This window comes from Harpia harpyja, chromosome 3, assembly GCF_026419915.1.
Source record: "Harpia harpyja isolate bHarHar1 chromosome 3, bHarHar1 primary haplotype, whole genome shotgun sequence".
Classification (NCBI taxonomy): domain Eukaryota; kingdom Metazoa; phylum Chordata; class Aves; order Accipitriformes; family Accipitridae; genus Harpia; species Harpia harpyja.
In genome coordinates, this window is record NC_068942.1 from 36914468 (window position 1) to 36937301 (window position 22834).

Here is a 22834-nt window from a genome sequence, read left to right on the forward strand (position 1 = left end):
TGACGAAGCAGCTCATTTGATCTAAAAGGAAAATCACCAACCTAGTGTCTGCTTCACAACCTGTACGTTAGCCGCGAGAACGGCGACCCACGATACGCACGCGTGGTGTTTGCTTCCATTTTTCTCCCGAATTGCTCTTTTTACGTTCACGCTCGCCGCCTTAGGGCTCGGTCCTTGCCCTGCCGGGCTCAGGCCCGGACTGAAGTTTCCAAACCGATGGATGGGCCGCGGTGGGACACGCTCCGTCCTGCGGCCCAGCTCGAAGCCGCCTTCGCGGCCGATGCGCCAGGACAGCTCTGCGGAGACTCAAAATTCTGCGATTACAGGGAATCTGCCCCGGTGATGTGGAGGGGAAGTAAGAAATCCTCCACCCCGTGGAGGTGCAGGGGCTGCCGCCGAGGATGGGGCCGATGCAGCACACCCCGCCAAGATCTTAACCCAGCCCGGCCCGGAGGAGCCGCTCTGCGGGGGCAGCTCGGCCTTTTTTCCCCGGCGAGCTCCCGAGGGTTGTCGCCTGGCCCGGAGCCCGGGGGTGACTGCGGGCGAGGCGGTGCCGTGCCGTGCCGAGCCGTGCCTGGCGGTGCCGAGCGCGCTGAAGGGAACGGCGGGGCGGGGAAGAGGGAGCCCGGCGCTGGCCCCGGCCGGTTGGCACGGACTAAAGTTATCCCGGAATAAGGGCTGCACGCATGTGCGTCACCCCGGATGTGAACATGCCGGCCCGGCTCCCCGCTAGCTCGCTCCGCCCGGTTCTAGCGGATGGGCTAAACCGTGCCGTGCCGTGCCGAGCCGAGCCGAGCCGGCGGCCGCCGCCGAGCCCGCTGTAGGGGCTGGGGGGGGGGGGGGGGAGGCAGAGCCGCCCGGGCGCCTTCGAGGGTCAAGGTGCGAGAGCCCCCTCCCGGCGGGGGGCCCGGCCCCCCGGGCGGGCCGGGGGCAGGTGGGCTGCCCCGGCCGGACCGCGCCGGGCCCAGCGGCGGGCGGGACCCCCGGCGCAGCCCGCCCCGGGCTCCCCCGCGGTGCCGCCGCCGCCGCCGCCGGGGCCGCCGTCTCCCCCGTCCCATCCCCGGACCCCCTCGGCGCTCCTTGCCGCCGCTGGGCCGGGGGGGGCCGGGCAGCGCGGGGAGCCAGCCCCCGTCCCGCAGGCAGGCCGTGGCGGGCCCGCCGGGAGCGATGGATTTTCGGGGGAAGAAGTACGAGCGCGGCAGTAACTGGTCGGACCCCGAGGTGGTGGAGCTGCTGCAGCTGTGGGCCGACGAGTCGGTGCAGCTGGAGCTGGAGAGCTGCTTGCGGAACCAGCACGTCTTCAACCGCATCGCCGAGGTGCTGCGGGAGAAGGGCATCCACCGCACGGGCGACCAGTGCCGGGAGAAGATCAAGAAGATGAAGCTGGAGTACCGGCGGATCAAGGACAACAGCAAGGCCCCGCGGGGCGGCCGGACGTGGAAGTTCTACGAGGTGATGGACCGGGTGCTGACCAGCCGGCCCGCCTTGGCCTACGGCTCGCTGAGCGGCAGCATGATGGCTCAGCAGGTGCTGCAGGGCAGCATGGTGGAGAGCTATCATCACCAGTTCGCCTCCTCGGCCCTGCCCTTTGGACACTCCCAGCACCCCGAACTGATGGAAATCAAATGTGAGGAGGTGAACTCTGATGAGCACTGCTTGACCCCAGAGCCCCCACCAGCCATGTCTTACCAGCAGGGCTCCCCTGAAGAACATGAGATGGAGAGAGCCTTCTTGGAGAGGGCCCAGAACGACTCTCCCATCTCCAGGGTGGAGATTCCCATTGAAACCAGTGTTTCACCTTCAGGTAGGGATAGCCTTTTACATTCCAGCATAAGGTTTCTGCCCGGTTTCCCAGAAAGAGAGATTTTTTTTTTTCTGGTGCAGAGATAGACACCTGGTTTTCGCACTGACGTTTGGATCCTTATTTTTTCCACGTCCCAAAAAGCTTTAAAGTAGAAGGCTGGTATCTGCATTCATAGTCTTCTGGCCATTCCCGAAACGTATCTTGCTGCAGGTAAATAAAATCTAAAATTACCGCACTAGGCTAAATGTCGTGTATGAAATCCAAAGGGCTGGCGTGTCTGCCATAAGATTTCTGCTAGATTTCTGCACGTAATGCTGACGGTACTTACCTTATCGGGAAAAAAAAAAAAAGAAAAAAAAAATTTGCATGCTTTTTGGTATCATTTGAGCATCACCAGGGCTGTCTGCAGTCCTCATGCTGAATTGTATCAGGAGACCCTCTTCTGCCATGGCTACGCTATAAACCTGCAGGTGAAACTTTTCTTGCGTTCTTTTAAAATATTTTCCGGACCTAATCTTTTAGGACGGTCGACAATGAAGAATACTTGGGAATAATCATTGCCTGGCCTCCTAAGCTATTCATTAGGACTTGGAAAGAAGATGTTTTTGAAAGTCACTGGCAGAAACAGCCTATCTGTTCGCAGGAGATGAGGCTCCTGCGCTGAAAGTGCGGCTGGCCGTTGCTTGGCTGCCAGGAAGGGTACAGTCTGGAAATCCTGGGGATTTCGAACCGGTCTAGGACAGGCTGATGGAAGAGCACACCGTGATGGGGAAGAAGAGGGATGATAACCAGTGTGAGCTTAGTGCCTGAGATAGGAAGAAGTGCTGTGTCCTCTTCGCCGTGGTGGTTGCGTAGTTAGGCCAGCGGAGGGAACTGACGTTCGCTCAGGTTAATTCGGAGGCCGAGTACGGGGCTGGGGCTGGCAGCATAATGGGGTGCCCGATGCATGAAGTTAAAAACAAACTTCAAAAAAACCTCGCAAACTTCAAGATGTACCTGGCAGGTTTTTACTTTGGTTTTCCTGTAAAACCCTACAGTAGATTGAAGGGTGTTTCCTAGGAAGGGCAGGGGAAGGCAGCAAAGCATGTCCGTGCCACTGTACTTGCTGCGCGTCTAACTTTTCTTCCTTGCTTTTATGTATTCACAGGTTTCAGTGAGCCGAACATGGCAAACTCCTCACGGATCCAGAACGTGGTTCCCCGGCCTGGCTTCTCCGCCTTGCATCGGCTGAGAAAAAAGCGGAAAGGCCAGCGCGTGAAGGACCCGCTCGACGATCTCTTGCTGAAGACCCTGACGTCTCAGCGGGCCATGGAAGAGCGCTTTCTGCAGATGGAGGAACGCCGATTTCAGCGAGATTTGGACGTGGAGGAGCGTCGGATGCAACTGGAGCAGCGCCGGTTTGAACTGGAGCGGGAGCATGAGTTCCGCATGTTCAGTGTCTTTGCTCAGATGCTCAGCATCCTAAAGCAGAGCCATAGCGGGTCCTCCTCCTCTGTCGCGATGCCTCGGGGCGTGGACTTCAGCCAGGCACTGTCGGAAATTGCGGGAATGGGAGGAGGAGGGGGCAACCTGCAAGAGATGAGGGCTCGGCTGCTTACCGAGAGGAGGGTTGACATGCACGGCTTCTGCAACCCCAGCGACTTCCAGAGAAGCCCCTACCTCTCTGCTCGCGGCAATATTGCCAACATTTTTCGTGGCTCCACCGAGGAAGGGTACAAAGCTTATCATGCTGACAAGTATGATGAAGACAAGAACCCCAATGTGAGTGAGAACCTCAGCGTGTTTGCCTGGCTTTCTTGCTAGGAAAAAAACTGTCTTAGAGGTTTGCTGACAGATACGCTAGAAGTGTGGGTGGGGGGGGTTGATGTCACTAAGACATGGCGGGTCAAGCTGTTTGTTTGAGGACGAGAAATAAAAAGTAGCTTTGCAGATCCTCTGTATCAAAGATGAATGCCCTGTCCAGCTCAGGTTTGCACGCTCTGATTTCCCTGTCGGGGAAATAATAGCACTAGTAGACCTTGAAAGATGTAAGAAATCTACAGGAGCAAACAGAGCTCCTCTTCCTCCTTTCACCTCATCACCTCTGTTGCCCGCTGAAGACCATCTCTGATTATCTGATTATATCTGATTATTGCAGGTGATGGGTGCAGGAGGTACAACAACTGAGTAGTAGACAGGGGTTTTTAAATGCTACTTTTAACTAACACTCAGCACTTTCTCGCCCTGTTTACTCTGCCTGCTCAGTTGTAAGTAGCTCATCATACCCCCCCTTGTGGCACAAAGGCAGAGTGTTAATTCTTCAAGGCAGATTATTACTGAGTAACAAGTACAGTAAATATAAATAATGATTTATATGTGGATTACTTTTAAATAGATCCCGCATTCAGATACTGAACTACTTGAAACTTTAAAAATGTCTTATTATTAGCCCTGACTTTGGTCACGTTGTGTTGGGAGGTGAAAACTAGATTTTTAAGATAGAAAACCACAGTGAAGTTTTTGATACAAGGTGCATTATGAGGCGCAAACTGCATCTTTTACCACCTGTTGTCTATGCAGGAGGTAGCTTTTTAAACAGATACCTAAAACTGGACTTGTACTTTAGTAACATCATAAACGTACGGTTGCTTAGATTTCCTTTCACATTTTTAAAAATTTAGTTACCCAACCTCTTCCAGTAATGAAATTGTGCTAGTAGATTTGAACTCTTCAAGATCCGATGTAGTGCTGAATAAGCAGGGCCAAATCCTCAACCTGGAACTGTAGGGTCATCTCTCCAGAGCGGAAAATTTACTGTTTTAACCATTTTTCATGATGACATTGTTATATGGTTTCCAAGCAAATCAGTGGAGTGGAATGGTAATGACTGATAAACAAATGCTTTTAGGTGAAGAAATGTATCCAAAACCTAGTTTAAAACTGCTGCAGAAGGGTAAACCTTGGTTTTCACAGAATTTTTTTAGGGTTTCTTTTGTAGTTAGATATAAACCAGTGAGTGAATTCAAGATTAAGTTAAACATATTCTGTAAAGAAGTATAAACCGTTAGTATGTATTCATTTACAGACAGTTTATTGACTAAGAAGCTGAGTGCCTGAGATATGTATATGTGTGTGTGTGTGTTTACATATATATGTGCCTCGAGTTATATATGGTGAAGTCTATGCGACCTGTGTTTTGACTTGTCCTTGGTAGGGTTTTTGGAGGCAGTTTAGCGAAGTGATAGCTGAGGTGATGTATGCACGTGTTTTTTGTGTCTTTAAACAACAAACTATTTCTTTTTCTAGGGTATAATAAACTTTGGCACCAGTGAGAATAAACTCTGCTTTGACCTGATGTCTAAGCGGGTAAGTCCTATTCCAAAAAGAAATACTGAATTTGCTGTGTAGTTCCTCCTCAGTGCTTGCACTTTCCTAGAGTTATTGCTGTTGCTTAGGTTTCTCTGGTAAATTTTTTTGTCATGAATTTTTTATTTGTTGGAAGTCACTCTTGAATCCAGCTATTTGTACATTTATTTATGTTATTTTTCCAGGAGGGTAGGAACAAGGGTGTTTTTCTGTTCATCTTCATGATGGGTTTCCCTTTGGGGATGTGCTTGGCTCAGAAAACTAAATGCAGATAAGATGCATTTTATTTTCTCCTGCTGACAGTAGTTGAATTGATAGGGAGGTTTTGAGATTAGTTTTGAACTCTATTTAATTTCAAGGATCTTCACATCTGTCCATTATAAAGTCACACGATTTGGACACCCAGTTCTGAACTTACCTGAAATGTGCGAGGGTGGCGGCGGCAGCAGCGAACGGTGGCAGCTCTTGAAATCGCTCAAAGTCAGACTGGGTCAGCTGCTACCTGCTTGCTGTGTTCAGCTGCACCAGGGAGAGGCATGAAACACACGGCCCAACTCAAAAAGTAGAGCAAGTCAAAAGAAAACAACAGGACTGCGCTGTAGAGGAATGTTTCTTGATTTCTATTAAAATCACTGCCCAGGTGCAGCCCGCGAGGCAGGCAGGTGGCAGTTTCTCCTACCTGAAGTTGTCTGTGGGGAGGGAAGGTGGCTCAGGGTTGGAGAGTCGACCTCTGTCGTTTGAAGTTCATGGTTGCTCCCGTTCCACCAGTTCCCACCCTCAAAATGTTCCTTGTTTTATTTCTGCCTGCCACTCCACTGCCTCGGGGGGACGCTACCCCGCCGCTCCGCCTTCCAGCTAAAAGAACAGGTAAGGCAGAGCTGCTGCCTGCACGAAAAAGGTGCCTTCTAGGCTGCGTAGGTGGCACCTTCCTTCCTTTGCTGTCCTTTCCCCTTAAAACTAACACCAAGCCTGCAGTAAGTAGTGCAGAGGGAGACGGTAGTCAGCTGCATCTTAATTAGCCTTGTTATGAAAATGAGTTAAGACTTCATCGACTATAGCGAGGTGAGCCATCACGCTTGCGGTAACAAGCTGAACAAAGACTGTTGCCAGCTTCTCAGTCATCGCAGCCTGGAGTTACAGTATGGATGCACTGAATGCAGCACCAGCTGGGATTGTAGGCAAATAATTTGTTGTGATTTGGGATGATAAAGACTTACTGTTTCCGCTGAATAAAGTAATGTATCAGATTTCTGTCTTCAACTTTTGACCCTTAAATTAGAGAATATTTTGTGGCGTGAGATCTCAGATGGTCTTCCTTTCAGTTGGCCCGTCTGGTTTCCTTAGCCCTTAATGCATTACCTTTAAGGGTTCTCCTCTTTATTTTTGCATAGTCATTTTTGGCCAAGCCTGCTGATACCTTTTATGTTGCGTTCTCTAGAGAAGTTTAGGAGAGAGATCTAAGGAGGCACAGTTCTGTGTCACATAGGCTTCAAGAACATCTACAGCCGAATAAAGGAACTTTAATCCTGTAATATCAGGTTGTAATTCTGCATGGGATAAGGACAGTGTCTTTAAACTCCAGAGCTTGGCACCAGTTATTAAAACACCAATACAGAATGTTGTGGTTTTGTTATTACATGAGAAACTCACTGCATGTTGAATTTCCCTCCTCCCTTGCACTATTACCTACTTGTCATGTCCCCCCACCCTCACCTTTTTTAATATTAACTCGTAGATTTGGTTGCCATTAAATATTTGGAAGGTACATTGTACATAATATTTGTTTATTCCCTTTTTGTTTATGTAATGTGTCCTCTTCTCTCTGCCTGTATCACCGCTGTGCTTTCCCTTGCAACTTCATAGAACTGGATTATGTGAAACCCTGATATTTACAACCTTGAAAATATTTAGATAAAACCAGTGTGCATACTTTATCTAAATATAAACATTAAAAAGGGCTCCACAGTTCAGGTGAGTCTGTCTCTGAGATCAGAATGAACTCCTAATAAGGAACAAAGTGCCTGCCCTGGGGAAGAATTACCAAGCAGATAATTTCATTTTTCTCCTGTCTTTTGAAAGCTCCCATTACGCTTTAACACTTATCAAAACTTATCAGAATTATAGATCTGAAAGAGCTGCAGTAGCTTGGAACCGAGACATAAATGAAAGCTAGAATTCATTAAAAAATTAATATATTGAAAGTTTATTAAAGAAAATACATATCTGACTGTGATTAAAAATCCTTTCTATCTCTTTCTGACAGTCTAGATCTGAGCTTTCACAATTGGGACTGACTTTCCAGCTGAAAGCTGTTATCCTCAGAGCTTGGGCGAAACACTCTTTGGGACTCTTTGCATTGCTTCATTTGCTGAGAAAGTCTTCTGCAGGCATCTTGGTTACGGGCATCGTGTGTATTGCCCCGTTCTGCATCCTTTTTGTAGATCTCTGTGCAGCAAGGTTTTGGCTGCAATAACTTAGCAGAAGCCCCTATGTCACATAAAGTTATCGCTGATCAGTTTGCTAGTCCTTGCTTCTCCCAGCTGCATTAATTTTGATGGTCAGTGGCTTTCTCAATCCAGTTTTACAACTGTTGAAGTTGCACGTGTGTGTGTGTCTATGCAGGTATGTGCCTGTACATGGATCCCATCTATCTGCATGTTTCTGATATCAGTGATTGTGCTTTTAACGGTTGTTCTCGTTATCCCAGCTGACACAGAGCGATATGAATCTGATGGAGCCTCCACTGCTTCAGTACCCTGACTGGAAGGGACATATGTTGTAAGTCTTCTCTTTTCTGTAACACTTCTCTTTTTGACTACTTGTCTGATGAGCAGAATGGATGAATACAAACTGCTTCTGCCACACTCTCTAGTTAAAACTTTTCTAGTCATTTAATCATCTTTTTCTTTGCAAAACTGTAAATTAGCTGCCCTACCAGTTCATCCAGTTAAAAATCCTTTTATGTGAGAGAAGGTGGAAATTTTCTAAAGCAAACACAGTTTTAAAAGCACTGATTACATTAACAAATCAGGTAACTCAAAACAGTTCTTTGAAACATAGTGAACACTTGGGGACTTTAATCCTCCTCTTCTGTGCCTTGATTAAATAAAGCTCATCAGAAATGTATGCACCATTATGGACATTATCCGTGACACCTTTGCCGTATGTAAAAGTCATGTCTGTGGCATGGGCCTGAGCTGTCCTGTTTTCTAGCTGTTTTCACCAGACTTTACTGTGCCCTGGCTTTATTTTCCTGAGATGTGGACCTGGGGAAGCCCAGCCTCTTGGAGAATAAGCTGAATCAATATTTGCTTTTGTGTCTTTCTCAGTTTACGGGAGGAAGTGGCTCGATTTTTGACCTATTACTGCAAGGCCCCTGCACCTCTTAAGGCAGAAAATGTGGGTAACCCACTTTCCATTGGTGTCTATTCTAATGTATTGCCATTTGCTGTCAAACAGTTTCATCTTCTTTTTTTTAAACAAATGATTTGGTAAGATGTCAGCCTTTATCGTGTAAATGAGATTGATTCATAGCCATTTCAGTAGCTTTTGATGCGCACTTCAGCCAAAACACTTGGGCTCTACTGTATATTTGCCTCATGCTTTACTTCTGCGTGCCAACTCCTCATGCCAGTGCTCTCGGTGGGGCTTTATGTTTTCATCTCCGGGACCTACTGTGCCTGTATCCCTCAGCCTTGACAAAGAGTGCTCATTGTTTCAGTGGAGTTTAATTTTGTCCCGTACTGCTGTTACACCTCAGGACCAAAATCTGTAATTGAGCCAAGAGTAGTTTTAGCCCACAAGAACGGACCTTTTCAGACTTTGTGGCAGTGTTGTAAGGAAGGGATCAGGACCCGAGTCTCTGCAGGACTTGCTGACTTGGGAGAGATGCAGGCTGGGCGCAGGAACCTGCAGAGATCAGGGACTCCTGCCACTGTTGAGCGCTGAAGGCAGCAGGAGCTAGTGCAGCCATTGCTATTCTGGCTGCAAGAATTCAGCAGAAGCCCATACTTCCCGTGAACTGAAGTTACCACTGATCAGTTTGCTGGTCATTGCTTCTCCAAGGCAGCAGATTCTGCCTGATACTTGGAGTGAAACTCATAGGACCCATGAGCAGCTGTCTCCTAGAACCAGGAGTCAGACCTGCTCCTGTACAAGACAGTGGTTTCCACTTTTGCACAGATTTGGCAGGAGGTCGGAGCTGCTGTTACCACAAAGAGACGATAACACAGATTAGCTGACGAAAAGTAGTTTGCTTTTCTAGCAGTTCAGAACTGCTCCCCAGTTTTTTCCCTATTTAAAAGCCTACTCTTTTTCTAAATTGCTTATTAGAATCACGAACAACAGCGGGACAAAGTGTCTCTCAAGCAAAGAACAGGATTAAAGTTACTTCTGGTAGAAGTGGGATTTCAGCAGGAAAATTCTGGGAATGTCTATGCTAGAGAATTGGGAAGAAAATTTATTTCAGTGATATGGTTAGAAATTATTATTTTATAGTGTTGTCTTTCTATGGACAGATTTATCACTAGCCTCTCTCTTTCTTCTGTAGGTGATTGTTTTAAATGGTTGTGGCTCGCTATTTTCTGCGTTAGCTACAGTCCTTTGTGATCCAGGGGGTAAGTGGATGGTTGGAAGATGTTTCTAATGTTTATTTTTGCTGGAAAATAATGTGTTACTCTGTTTAAATATTGTTTGACAGAAGCGAAGTAGTGGAATTGTCATCGGCCTACTGCAAAGTTCTTGTTCCCTGCAGGATTATGCTGTGAAATTCATCATCTCCATGGTCTGCAGATGTCATGCACTCACGCTGGTGCCTTGCCCTGTCTGCCTTCGCTGTTTTCGTGGTGCCCTGCTTTAGTTTGTTAGACTAAATGTGGGCTATACTCATGTTTACCTGAGTTCTTGCAAAAGATTAAAGAATTAATGTAAAAATAAAGTGGAGGAACAGGCAGTAACATTACAGTGTTTCCAGAGGGCACAGCTGTAAAAAAGCTTTCATGTTTAGCTGAAGTACATTAGAAGAGAGAGAAGGACTGTGACCTGTTGATAACCAATTTTGTTTTCTCGGTTCCAGAAGCTGTTCTGATTGCTACTCCCTTTTATGGCGGTATTACCCAGAGTGTCTTCCTCTATGGTAATGTCAAGCTGGTCTATGCCTATTTAGATAGTAAGGTAAGATCTGAGTGACGGGGATACCAACCTCTGTAGTTAAAAAATAAGTGATACTGGAAAGTGCTGAGCTTTGGAAAACTCTGAAAGCAGTCCTCAGGACAAGGATAGGCTGCAGCCTGTGGACAGTTTCCCAATTTATTGCTGGGAAACTGGGGACGTAATTTGCAAGAAAGTTGTTCGAGACCATAAGTCTGGATTCCAGTCTTGTCCTTTTCTTGTATCTTACTCCCAATAACAGCTCTTGAGAGGTAAAAAATGGCCATTTTGAGCCTTGGAGACAGAAGTAGGTACTGTCCTAATAAAGATGGTCCTAGGGGTGGAAGAGCAGATGGAGATCTTGCATTGTTTTAGTTATTCAAGGATAGCCAGAGAATTCTGTGCGTGGCCAGCCTATGATGAACAACTCTTTAATTTTTTTAATTTTTTTATTTATTCTCTCTGTAGTATAAAAGGATAAGAAGATGGTTGCTAGGTCATTATTGTTGGGTTTTTATTTTCTTGTGGGGAACATTTCTCAGAGGATTGGCTCAGGGCAGACTCTATGGAAATAACTTGGCCTTTTTTATCTTTGTGATGTCTTTCAGATTACTGGAACAAGCACTCGGCCTTTTCAACTTACAGTGGAAAAACTGGAAAAAGCCTTGCAGGATGCCCAGGCAGAGGTGAGTTTAGCTGACCTTCACATCACCAGTTAAGTCTACAATATGTTTGAGACGGCACATCCCAGAAGTGGCCTGCAGATCAAAACATTTTCAAAACCTAGCACCTGGCGCTCTGGTTGTCCTTGTAGACCACCTGAGATTAGGCTGCTTGTAAACTCAGGGGCAGTCTTAGGGGGAATCCCCCGGTGTCACGTCTGTCCAATTTTGGTCACAGCAGACAGGATAAACCGGGAGTACCAGACCATTCACAAAGCACTGGAACCCATTCATATCACAAAAAAACCGTACTTGGGCATGCACTGAAAAGTAGGGACTACCTACCCAGGGTTTTTCCTTCAGGAAGGCCAGCTGAGTTACCCCAAAACTGACTGCTCTACACAGCAGTGCAGATGAATTCACTAAGAACACAGAGAGTTTTTGCAGGAGTGAGAGAGGTGCAAATCTAGAGGATAAATGCAGATGGGTGTCACCTTTCTGAAGAGTTAGTCTATAAGTTTTGACGTTGTTCTGAGCCCTATATATGTTTAGCTGCATCTTTAGGTCATTAGCAGCTCTGACATCTTCAGCCAAATGTGCTCTAAATGAGAACAGTTTGTGTCCACATAGCTCAAATTCCTATCTTTCTTGCCTCATTCATGGGCAATCTTCAGTAATTTGTTATTTCCCAATTACTGATACAGTTCAGAGAAAGTTCTCTTCCATGCTGAGAACATGTGAGAGCATCTTTGTCATTAATTGGTTGACCAGATAGCAGTGGTTGTGGCAGACGCCCTCTTTTCAAAATCATAGATTCATTCTATAATATTTTCCTCAGTTGACTTTGCATTGGTATAATTGTAAAAAAAATCTTAATTTGTGGCTAAAATTCTTCTCATACAAATATAACCTCTGAGGTGAAAAGTCATGGTGGAAGCTTCAGGGGAATGTTGCGTCACACTCGCTGCTCAAGTAGAGGGACGAAAAATTTATCCCACGATGGGCGCTTGCTTAATACTGCATTATTTGTGTTCTGCAGGGTGTCACTGTAAGGGCCTTAATTCTTCTGAATCCCCAAAATCCCCTTGGGGACATCTACTCCTTGTCAGAGCTACGGGATTACCTGGAATTTGCTAAAAGGTATGTCAGTTTGGAAGACTGAGGCATCCTGAGTCAGATACGGCTTCCAGAATCTGGTGGACTACTCGCTGTCCCTGAATTTACCTGTGAATATCTTTTAAGTCAGGCAAACAGTCTATTCTTCACACACAGCAGTGGGCTTAAGGGAGGAGAGGGGAGTGCTGGGGACAAGGGAAGATGAACCATGCAGTCATCTGGAGTGGCAAAGCAACTTGCGTCAAGGAACGCAAGTTTTATTTGTTGGCAGTCCTAGCAAACACTATGGTGCTGTGCTTCCCTAGTAGGAAGCTGAGTTCCTTTCCTCTCAGTTTCTCTGTATGTGCAAAGACAAATAAATATGTGAATATGAGTTCCCAGCTTCATCATGGATCACAGATACTCTCTGAGATTCAGAATCCATGAGATTCTGAGTGGACAATGATACAACTTATGCTAGATGGGTAGTACATACAGGAATTAATTTTCACTAGTGTATTGGAAATGACTGAATTTTTATCTTGTTATATGGTTGCAGTGGGTGACAGTTGGATATATCTCAAATCACTTCAGTGTACACATAGTAGACCTTCGGAGTTGTGAAAAAAATGCTTTACTTCTGCAAAATTTGGTGTCCCTCTTGTGTGTATAAAGCGAGTCTTTGCAGGCCTGAATTTATCTCTGCTTCTAAACCAGAAGCAGCCTTCTTTTGTAATCTCCATTTTGTCCTTTTGCAGACATGAATTGCATGTGATAGTAGATGAGATCTACATGCTGTCAGTTTTTGATGAATCAGCCACGTTTCACAGTGTCCTAGGCATGGACAGGTAAAATCAGCTCCTACTTCCCTGGCCATCTTCCAGTGACAGTTCAACATGATGCCTTGCTGAGAACTTGTGACTGGAAGTTAAGTCATGAGCTAGCAAATTCTGACTCTGCCTTACGCTGATTTCTTTTTTTTTTTTTTTTTTTTGTAATTTCTGAATGGCAAACGCAGTTTGTCAAGTGTAATCTAGCAAGTAAAAAATGGTAGTTAGTTTTCTGTTGTGGTACACTTTTCAATGTGTGCTTCGGTATTTGCTTGTGACAATGCCCAAAACTAGAAACAGATGTTTCACTTGTTCAGAGCGAGGCTTTTCTTCCTACATAAATATTGGTACCTCTTCCCCTTGTTTCTGTTGATGCCTGTGAAGACTTTCTGTTGCTGTTTACTTTCTGTTTTGTTGGGGTTTTTTTTTTGTACAGTAGTCATGGATCACAGTGTTCTTACAGGCTGGAGAATGGGTTTTATTAGGTATTGATCTAATGAGATGAAAAACTTTTCAAATCTTAACTTATAAAAATATGGTGTGTTTTTTTGTTGTATTTTTTTTTAATTTCTAGTTTTCACCAGTGGTGCGCTCTCTCTTTTTGTGCTCAATTGCAAGGAAATAAAATACACTTGGTTAAGTGTTAGCTCAGTGTTGCTGGGCTTGAAGGTACAACATTGCAAGAGAAGAACTTTATCTCCTTCTGCAAAATATTGGTGTTTGAAAGAAAGAAAATTACTTTTAATTCTTGGCAAATACATTGGCACAGGCCTCATTTCTAGCATTATATGTACAAGCTTCATACGTGCAGGAAATCTGCGCGTGAAATATAGCACTTGCAAGTATCTATATATCTGAAATATTTTAAATTTGTGTCTGAAACTAGTTCCAGGGAGTTCCTAGCTTCTAAAGTTAGGTCGGATTTGAATTTTCCCTCCTTGACTGATGTTCCGTGCTGCACTGTCTGTCATCGTGTAATGCTGCCTCTCTGTTTCTGCAATGCTGCACTGGTGATCCAAAAGCTTCAGCACCTATGATACTAACTGCCCATCTGCATCCTTCTACATACAGATTGCCTGATCCACAGCGGACTCATGTGATGTGGGGAATAAGCAAGGTGAGTGCTAGTTGCCATCGTGCTGCGATTCCTGGCTGGTGGGGTTGGCCTGGTGTCCTCATGCTGGAAGGAATAAGGCAGTAGTAATGGGATCCTGGTCTTCCTGTGTAATAAAGCAGTCTCCCTGTGTCTTCTGCAGGATTTTGCTGTCTCTGGGATTCGTTTTGGTACTTTATATACAGAGAACCAAGACGTTGCTAATGCGGTGGCTTCTTTGTGTTATTTCCACGGGGTTTGTGGACCTGTCCAGCACAAGGTTGCGCAGCTGCTTAGAGACAGAGGTGAGTCAGTAGCTCCATGTATGATCCTCTGCCGTTCTGTGTGTCTTGGTACCTGGGGGATGCCCTCCCCTTACTTTCCCAAGTGGTCTCCTGTTTGTACAGCTTAATTGGCAGTCTTCTGTAATTCTGAAGCTGCCCATGTCACACGAGGCTGAGAGCTCTACAGAAAAGGACCACTTCTGCAGAGCTCCTGATCAGCAGAATTAGAGGAGCAGCTTTGACAAGTGTGATAGCTATTTGTATAGAAATAGCCAATGTTGTGTAGAACCAGCTGAGCAGAAACAAAGAATACAAGCTTTCTTCCCTCATACAAGTGGGATGAGGGAAATGGATTTCTAGCTTTGTCCTGGATGGAGTGCTAACAGTCCACATCAACTAAGAGCTATGAATGTAGGGAAGCATCCTCGGGATGGTCAAGAAGATACTCTTCTGCACAGACATGAAACTGCTAAATAGTTCTTGCCCCTCTTTTTGCTATTTGAGGAAACAGAAAACAAAAAAAAGGAGTTGAAGGGTCAAATGGAAAAAGGCACCGTGAGTGTTTTAGAAACTTGAACAGATCTGAATTATTTCTCAGTTTGTGATTTTTGTTTTTCTTTATCTTCTCCTTCTGGTCAGACTGGATCAGCCAGGTGTACCTGAGGGCCAACCATGCCCGCCTAAAAGCTGCCCATACATATGTGACAGATGAGCTGAAGACACTTGGGGTTCCTTTTCTCAACCGCAATGCAGGCTTCTTTGTCTGGATTGATTTCCGAAAGGTTGGTAGTCTTAGGAAGGGAGGCTTGTCCTGGACTGAGGGCAGGCACATGGTGCAACTGCGTCTAGAGGAAAGTTTAATGTTGTGATAAGCATTTTGTTTTAACAAATCTGTTGTCTGATCAGCAGAGGGAAGGGCTGCCTGCTATTTCTGTCTGTTCTTTTCCTTTCGTCTGTCTGTGCATTTCCCTCCTTGCAGGAATCTTACTTCTCTCAAGCCACTTTCCTCCCCATTTCTTCCTTTATATCACTACTGCTGTACTTCAGAGGTAAAAGGTGTCTCCCCTGGCCTTTGCAGACCTCATGGGAATCATGAATTCATGAGGATCTCAGTGATTTAGCCTATACGTTACTAACCTCTGGCCCTTCTGCTGACTCTCCTAGTACCTTAGGACAGGCACATTTGAGGAGGAGATGCTGCTCTGGAGGCGTTTTCTGGATAACAAGGTCCTCCTGTCCTGTGGTAAAGCCTTTGAATGCAGTGAACCTGGATGGTTCCGCATCATCTTTGCTGACAAGACCCACCGGCTACAGTTAGGTGAGTAATGTTTTCTTCTGTTTTTCCTTCCACCAGAATTTCTGCAGCACTGTTTCCTCCTTTGCTTAATCCTAAACTTATCCTATTATTATTATTATTGTTATTATACTTGTCTTCTCCGTTTTTCCTCCCTTTCCTTCCATCCTCCAAATTTTTCTGAATCTGACAGATTTGGGGACATTTGTGGCTTAAACTAATCCAGTAGTGTTTCTCCTTGTACCACTGCAGGTATGCAGCGGATCCGCAAGGTTTTAGAAGAGCGGGAGCAGGAGATACTGGCTGAGGAGAAGGAGCGGCCTTGTCAGTCAGATCAGGATGGCAAAGCAGATAGCACAGATGAAGTCATTTTTGTGTCCCGCCACCAGGAACCTACCTGTGCCGGTAGCTCCAACCTTGGTGACCTCATTGGCCTCCTGCAGCAACAGATGCGTTCATCTGACTGGCTACAGAAAAATACAGCTGAGCAGTTTGCACAGGAAAAGCCAGAGATCTACGATGTGTTCAGCAAACTGGTGGGGAAGCAGTAGGGGTCAGTGTGCCTTCAGGGGGTTTCCTGAGCAGTGACTGACCCTGGGCCCCTAACAGCTCAGCAGTGACTTCCAGCAAATAATATATTTTCTGTATAGCAAGAATGTCACTTTGTAAACCCCCCCCCCCCCCCCCCCCCCGTTTGAGATCTCTAATTTGTATTATATAGGTGCATTTCTTGGACTGGGGTGAGGGTAGGGAATGGTGGGGGTCTTGTTCGCCTGCTGCCCCCTGTCCTGCAGCATCATTGTATTTTGTATTTCATTTCTAATGAATATGCTCTTAACTCTCTTATAAGGTCCTGTGGTGTCATTTTTTATGCTTCTTATTTCATGCTTTCCAGGAAGACAGAGACTTGAGATTGGTAAAATGTGTAAAGTTTCCCTTTTCCTGAATGATGAGCAGATGTAACTACCATTTCGGGGCCAGAAGATGACTGCTTTTGCAAAGAGGTGTTTTGGGGAGATAGTGTCAGCCAGTGTCAGCCCTAACTTAACCTCAGCTAAGGGTAAATAAGCATGAGTACGGGTTCATCTGCATGGGTGAGGCTCTTAGGACAGTGGTCATCTAGTCTGAGTTCCGTAAAGCTTTTCATTTTGAGTTGGTTTCCAGCGTAACCTCAGGTCAGACAGTATCCACACCCTCGGTTGGCGAAATGCCCGTTTTTGTTTCTATCCTTCTTTTTTGTATTCGTATAAATAAACAGCATCCATTGGCCTCTTGGCACAGTGTCCACAAAAGACCTAAGGACGGAGAGGCGATTGAAAGTAGGTGTTCTTTCTGCAGCCTTCCTATTCCTGGAAGTCTATCCCTTGTGGTTAGCAGTGAGGTGTATTGGCAGGACAATGCAGAGAATGCTGCTTCTGCCACCGTGCTAGGTGTACCTACTTTAAGCCCACAGGCTTCCAAGGTGACACCTTCCACCATTATCAGGGTAATTAAGGCAATTTTTTAGCTATGTTTGTCAATTTGCAGGGTAATTTTTTGACTAAACAGTATTCTTCAGTCTCCTCTCCGTCCTCTCTTCTCTGTTTTAAAAGACACTGTTTCCTGTAGGATGGTGATAAAGTATTTCAGTTGGAAAGCTTCTTTCACAGATACAAAGCTCTTTAATTTCTGGTATGGTAAAATTTTAGGTATCTTAAAGAAATTTAAGCTGTTTTTTCTGCATACGTATTAATCCAGAGTTCAAGGAAATTGCCAATGAAAACTGAATGGAAGTGTGCCTTTCTCCTCCTGTAACTTGTTCTGATAGTAACCAAGTTTCATCCTGGTGGCATTATGGAATCTCTATATAATGAGTTAGAGAGGTGAAGGATAAAATTTAGGCTAAATTCTGTGCTATCAAAGCAGTTGGAATTTGCTGATCACAAGTGAAGAACCATCTTCTACTCTTCTGATCAAGCCTCCAATATGAAATTGGAAAGGCAGGAAAAAAATCCTTGGTCCCATGGAATACATGCATCTTGCTTAGATTTCTTCTCTGTAGATCATTTAGGAGAAAAGTAGTATTGAGATTTAACAGGAAATTCAGATTATTCCTTGGTTCAACCTTCAGGGAAAACAGCTTTCATTTTGCAGTTACTTTGTGAGGTGGGATGTCAGTGATTGATGGCTCACAGTGGTACCATTGTGGCTCTGTTGGTTTTGTTCTTGGGCATTGTTGATTTGGGCAGATGGGCATGTCATAATGAGTGGCAAAAGCATATTTCTATATCATAAACCAAATTACCAAGGCATAGCTAGCAAATAATTAATGCAACTGCACTTTGGTGAGGTGACGGTGGAGAATTGCCTGGACAGTGAGAAGGAAAGTCTGACCAGTGGCGGAGGAGAAGATGGTGCTGCTTGTGGCGGCTGTTAGAAGTAACTGGTCCCCCTCTCAAATGCCAGCAATGAGGCAAGGTTGGTGAGGTGATTGGTAGGATGAGTATAGGGGATAGTTATAAGCATCATATTTGCTTATTCGTTTGGCATTTGTCCGTGTACAATATTTTTAAGTACATTCTTTGATTATTATAATTTATTTTCCATTTGCTCTTGGGTGTCCACAAAGAAAGCTATAGCACAAGACAGGTCTCCTTGATGGAATGGGAGATAAGATGTACAGCCAAAACACAAACGGACTTACTTGTTTGCCCCCTCTTATTTATGTGTCCCAAGGAGGGTCTGAGCAACCAAAATTTAGGGAGAAAGCTCTTTGAAATGAAGAACCAGTTAAGACTGTATAGGTGTTAGTTGAAGTGGTATTTCAAGGGATTCCTGTAACAAACTCAACCCATTAATTACTCCTGACTTTCTTTTCTTTTGGTGTTCTGGTCACTCCTATGGTTGGAGTATGTTAATATACAATAGTAACAATTAATATAATATGTTTTTCACCCATAGATGTTTACTGCTCAGGAAGTGGGTTTATTGTACTGTCTCTGTGTGGAAGCAGCTGGTAAAGCATACCTCTCTTTAGGAATAAAGAGTGTAATACACTTTCAAAATCCTCACAGCTAATATAATATGGCCCAAAGTCACTTCCATCTGAGCTTGCTGTAACTCAAAATCACAGGACAGACACACGCTTTGTTGCATGGAATATATTCCATGTTTTTTTCAGGTTTAACACCTGCCTGAGGAGCTCTCCACTGAGGAATGTTAGCTTGGTCACAGAAACTCAAAATATGACTGGAAATGAGGCTAGAGAGAAATGTGATGTTACGAGTCTGCTGTTGGAATAAGGAACATTTGTTTTGAGTGTACAAACCCCATAAATTTTGAAAATGATCTTTACTGGTTGAAAAGGATTGGTAAACATATAGAAACTCCTGTGTATACATATACAGAAATCGACCCTTATTTGCTGCAAGAATACCCTGACAGAAAAAACACAGGCTCTGCCTGTACAAATTGTTTGTTCTTTCTGCTACCTCCATGTTATGTGTTCTCTCTTCTCGCTATTTCTCATCAGTATTATTAATGGCCTTTTTTTTTCCTGTGAGACAAATCTCTACAGAAAAAAAAAAAAAAAGAGACATTATTAAGGACTGTCCCCCCTGCATGTCCTTCTTTTACCCGTTTGTTGAGCAATAGGCAAACACAGCAGTACCTGAAATGATGAAGCCAGTCAGATCTATATTTTTTGAAATTGCTGCATTTCATCTACAATAAGAAATGCCATCAAGATGAGTATAACACTGTGCCTTCTTTGCTTGTGTCCATTGTAATTAAACAAGATGATAAAATCCACTTTGCATACAATTTTTGTGTTCAGGTTGTATCATTCATTTGAGCATAGAGAGGATCCTAGATGATCTCATGGTCCTTGCCATGTTCCAGTCTTTCTTCCGATTTTTCCCCACTTCTCTCTCTGCTCCAGAGAAACATACAGCTTTTTTAGGTTAGAGGTGGGAATTTCCTGTACAGCACTGCTCTCGGTCATAGAAACTTCCCTAACAGACATTTTGAGTCTACCCTTGATGTGTCCATGTTTGGGGGAGGGGGGGGGGAGAATCTGTGAATCTCCAAATTATTAACCTGTGTCACATTGCAGTTAAGCAAACAGCATAGGTAGGGCCCACTCTAGATAAATATTTATGAAGATCATGCATGCTGAAGGGATGGCTCTGTGAAGATGAGTTTTCCCTTACAGAAACTGAATAGGTCCCAAGCAAAATATCAGTAAGGGAAAATATTTACTAATAATAGTTCTCTACCTTAACTGAAGAAGGGCAGCTGCTCAAATGTACTGTATGATAGATATTTTTCTAAATAAATGCTAAATACCTTAATTGTTGTCTTCTCTATTAGAATGCATCCAACAGAGCGTACAGCTGGGCTGACTGCTGTGTGCTCCCCCCATCCCTGTAACCACCCAGTTTCTTAAAACTGGCCTTGGGGTCAAATTATCATTTATATTGACAATTTCTCTGCAGTCCTCCTCCAGTTACTTGGTTACAGAATCCTTCTGTCGCTCTCGTGCTGCTGGCAGAGCGATGATTTCATTTCATCAGAGGGATGGTAGCACACACGAGCTGGATAAAAAAACCTTCTCATGAGGAAGCTACATGAATCATACCCCCTGAAAATTTCTGCATCTGAAGTATCAGGCGTGCAAAAGGGTAAAATTGCTTTTGCACTTTTAATTGCATATGCAGCTGTTTCTGTAAGACTGGCTGACCTCACAGGGGATTGTTTTGGTTCTTTCTGAAGCAGTTCAGACTGCATCATGAAGAACAGGGCAAGGTAACCTACAAGGATATATATACCAAAAGATGTGTATTCCATCCGAGAAAATCAGAGTGGCAAGATACACTCATTCTTCATTCCAATTAATGCTTTATTTATTACTGACTTACATAAAACACTGGCAGCGGACCGATGCCAATATCCTAGATTATCTGCAGCTGACAAATGTACTAAAGAGTCTGAGATGGTTATAAATACTCTACTTTTTGTCCTCAGTTTGCCAGGATTGGTTATTTTTAGCAAATAGCCAGTCGACCTTATCAAAATGAAGAATCAAAAATAGTCTGGAAAAACACTGCAAGGAAAGGCTATTTTTAGCTCTCTGCCTATTCCCTGCTGCTATCCAGCAAGGTCTGATGGCACAGCTCATGCACGAGCGCTTAGTTATTCTAGGCGAATGCTTGTCATGACCTGTTCTTTCCCTGAATACCTCACTGCAGAAAGCATTCAATTGATTAAAGATTAATGCATCTGCAAACCGTGGCAACTGAAAGCTTTAGGGAGGGGGGAACGTACACTGACAGAGTGTTTCGATCTGCATGTTTCTGCAACCTTATGGTTTCTTTGAAGGGAACACTTGCCTAACTGAATCTCTTCATGTCTCACATCCTTCAGTGGGAGCTATAGCAGCAGACCTCCAAAGTGTATTTATATTTCTTTCTCCTTTCAATTCAGGAAGGCAGTAGAGGACATAGAGTCACAGACATCAGGCAGATCACTGTACTGACCAGCGCCATCAGTCACAAACCAGGAGCACTAGAGGTGTACGATGGACTGTCTCGAGAGATAAAACCATGCAACTGGCTGCTAGATACAGTTTATTGATCAGACTAGTTATAAACTCAACTGATTTAATGAGGGTATCATTTGGTTGTAAGCCATAAACCAAAATAGTGAATCAAGGCAATGACCTGGCTTTCTCTTATACTAGAAGCTCTTTCATTTAGTCCAGTACCTCACCTACTGGTAGTAGCCATTAACAAATTTTTCAGAAGAAAAAACTGAGCTATGCTTTTTAGTTATGCAGTGCCATAGGTTGAAAATAATGTGGAAAAGATGTCCCCAAGCCATTAGTTTTCCCCTTCATCTTTGCTTTTTAAAATTACCTCCTTTTATTATAAAGGTGTTTTCAGAATGTGCTGCTTCCAGCACTGACTGCGTAAGGTGCACCATAATCTCACACGCAGCTGCTTTACGTGTGTGGGGAGACACAGCAGAAGGCGGCTCTCTGAGCATTTCTTTCTCTTCTGTATACTGATCATCCCAGCAGAAAATACACGATGCTGTATGCAACAGCAGGCAAATGTATGGCGTGATGGTAAAGCCCTTAAAAACAACTTCCCAGATGACCCCCCCCCAAAGAGTCATGTAAGGCAGGACATAAAAGGGCAAAGCAAAGAGAGGTAAAATAGCTGATTTCTCTTGTGCATTTATAAAAATTGATAGCCTGTTATCCAGATGCTGATGAATATTTTTACAAGCTATAAATGGCAACCTGGAGTCTAAAAATAGATGCTGTGCTGCAGACTTGTCTGGCTTAGCTACATCACTAGAATATAAACAGGCTCCCTGATGTGGTTTCAGGGAAATCTCTATCAAAACAGACTGCATCCTCAATTTTTCTTGCTATTTTGAAATAAAATAGCTGATGCTGCTTGCATTTCTTTAATTCTAGCTTTTAATAAAATTGCACTGCTTTCCAAATTTTCCTACAGGGATGAAACGATCATCAAGCCTCTGTGAATATTTCAGCTACAATTGATTCAATGAACTTTCTTCTCCCTGGCAGAGCGGGGAGGCAGAGGAAGCGCCTGTGGGCACCGCATGGGCTGGCGCAGGCTGCGTTCGGCGGTCCCCAGCTCGCCCCCCCCAGCTGCACGTGGACCAGCCAGTGTCCCCATCACGCGAGGCGGCTGCAGACCCCTCTCCCCGGCTCCATCGCATCCAGGCATGGCTCACGCTGATGAGTCCCGTGGCTGCGGAGATCCAGTGCTCATCCCAGCAGCCCCACCACATGAATGGTGCCCCTTCCGATTCACAAAATCAAACATGGTCCATTCACCCTCCAGAAGGAGAGTTCCTGCCTCTGATTTATGAATGGGGCAGCTCGCAGCAATTTCAAGCTGGTGGGTTAAAACCAGAAACATTATATGCTCTAACAAACCCTAGTAACTTGTGCTAGGGAGGAGGAAAAAGCCATTACCCATTACCAGTGCTCAGAAAGGATGCTTTAAGATCTATGAGTCCTTTCTGTTATTTGCTTTGAATGTCACGGACAGGATGAAGAAGGTAGCAGTGAGTCTGAGGAGAATGCTACATCACCTGCTATGCAACGTGTGTGAGAAGAGCTTGAGAGAAACAAGAGAAAGCACTGCAGTGACAGCGTTTCTCCTTTCTTGTGGGAGTACTGAGCTGTCTCTGTGCATGCATGTAGATGGCTTTGCAGAAAGCAGTTTTTCCCAAGGGCAGGTGAAGTGAAAGAGGACTAACC

At 44.8% G+C, this 22834-nt stretch overlaps 1 protein-coding gene across 1 annotated transcript; it reads left to right on the plus strand.

The window, feature by feature from the left end:
• Positions 1 to 846: 846 nt before the first annotated feature.
• On the plus strand, positions 847 to 16398 carry ACCS (1-aminocyclopropane-1-carboxylate synthase homolog (inactive)). Its single transcript, XM_052781921.1, has 15 exons — positions 847 to 1804; positions 2952 to 3565; positions 5090 to 5149; positions 7857 to 7927; positions 8479 to 8548; positions 9699 to 9765; positions 10224 to 10321; positions 10906 to 10983; positions 11999 to 12099; positions 12813 to 12902; positions 13956 to 14001; positions 14141 to 14282; positions 14901 to 15043; positions 15426 to 15579; positions 15808 to 16398. Exons 1-15 carry the CDS (start codon positions 1168 to 1170, stop codon positions 16104 to 16106), a joined length of 2670 nt encoding a protein of 889 aa, XP_052637881.1. The 5' UTR covers positions 847 to 1167; the 3' UTR covers positions 16107 to 16398.
• The last annotated feature ends 6436 nt before the right edge of the window (positions 16399 to 22834 follow it).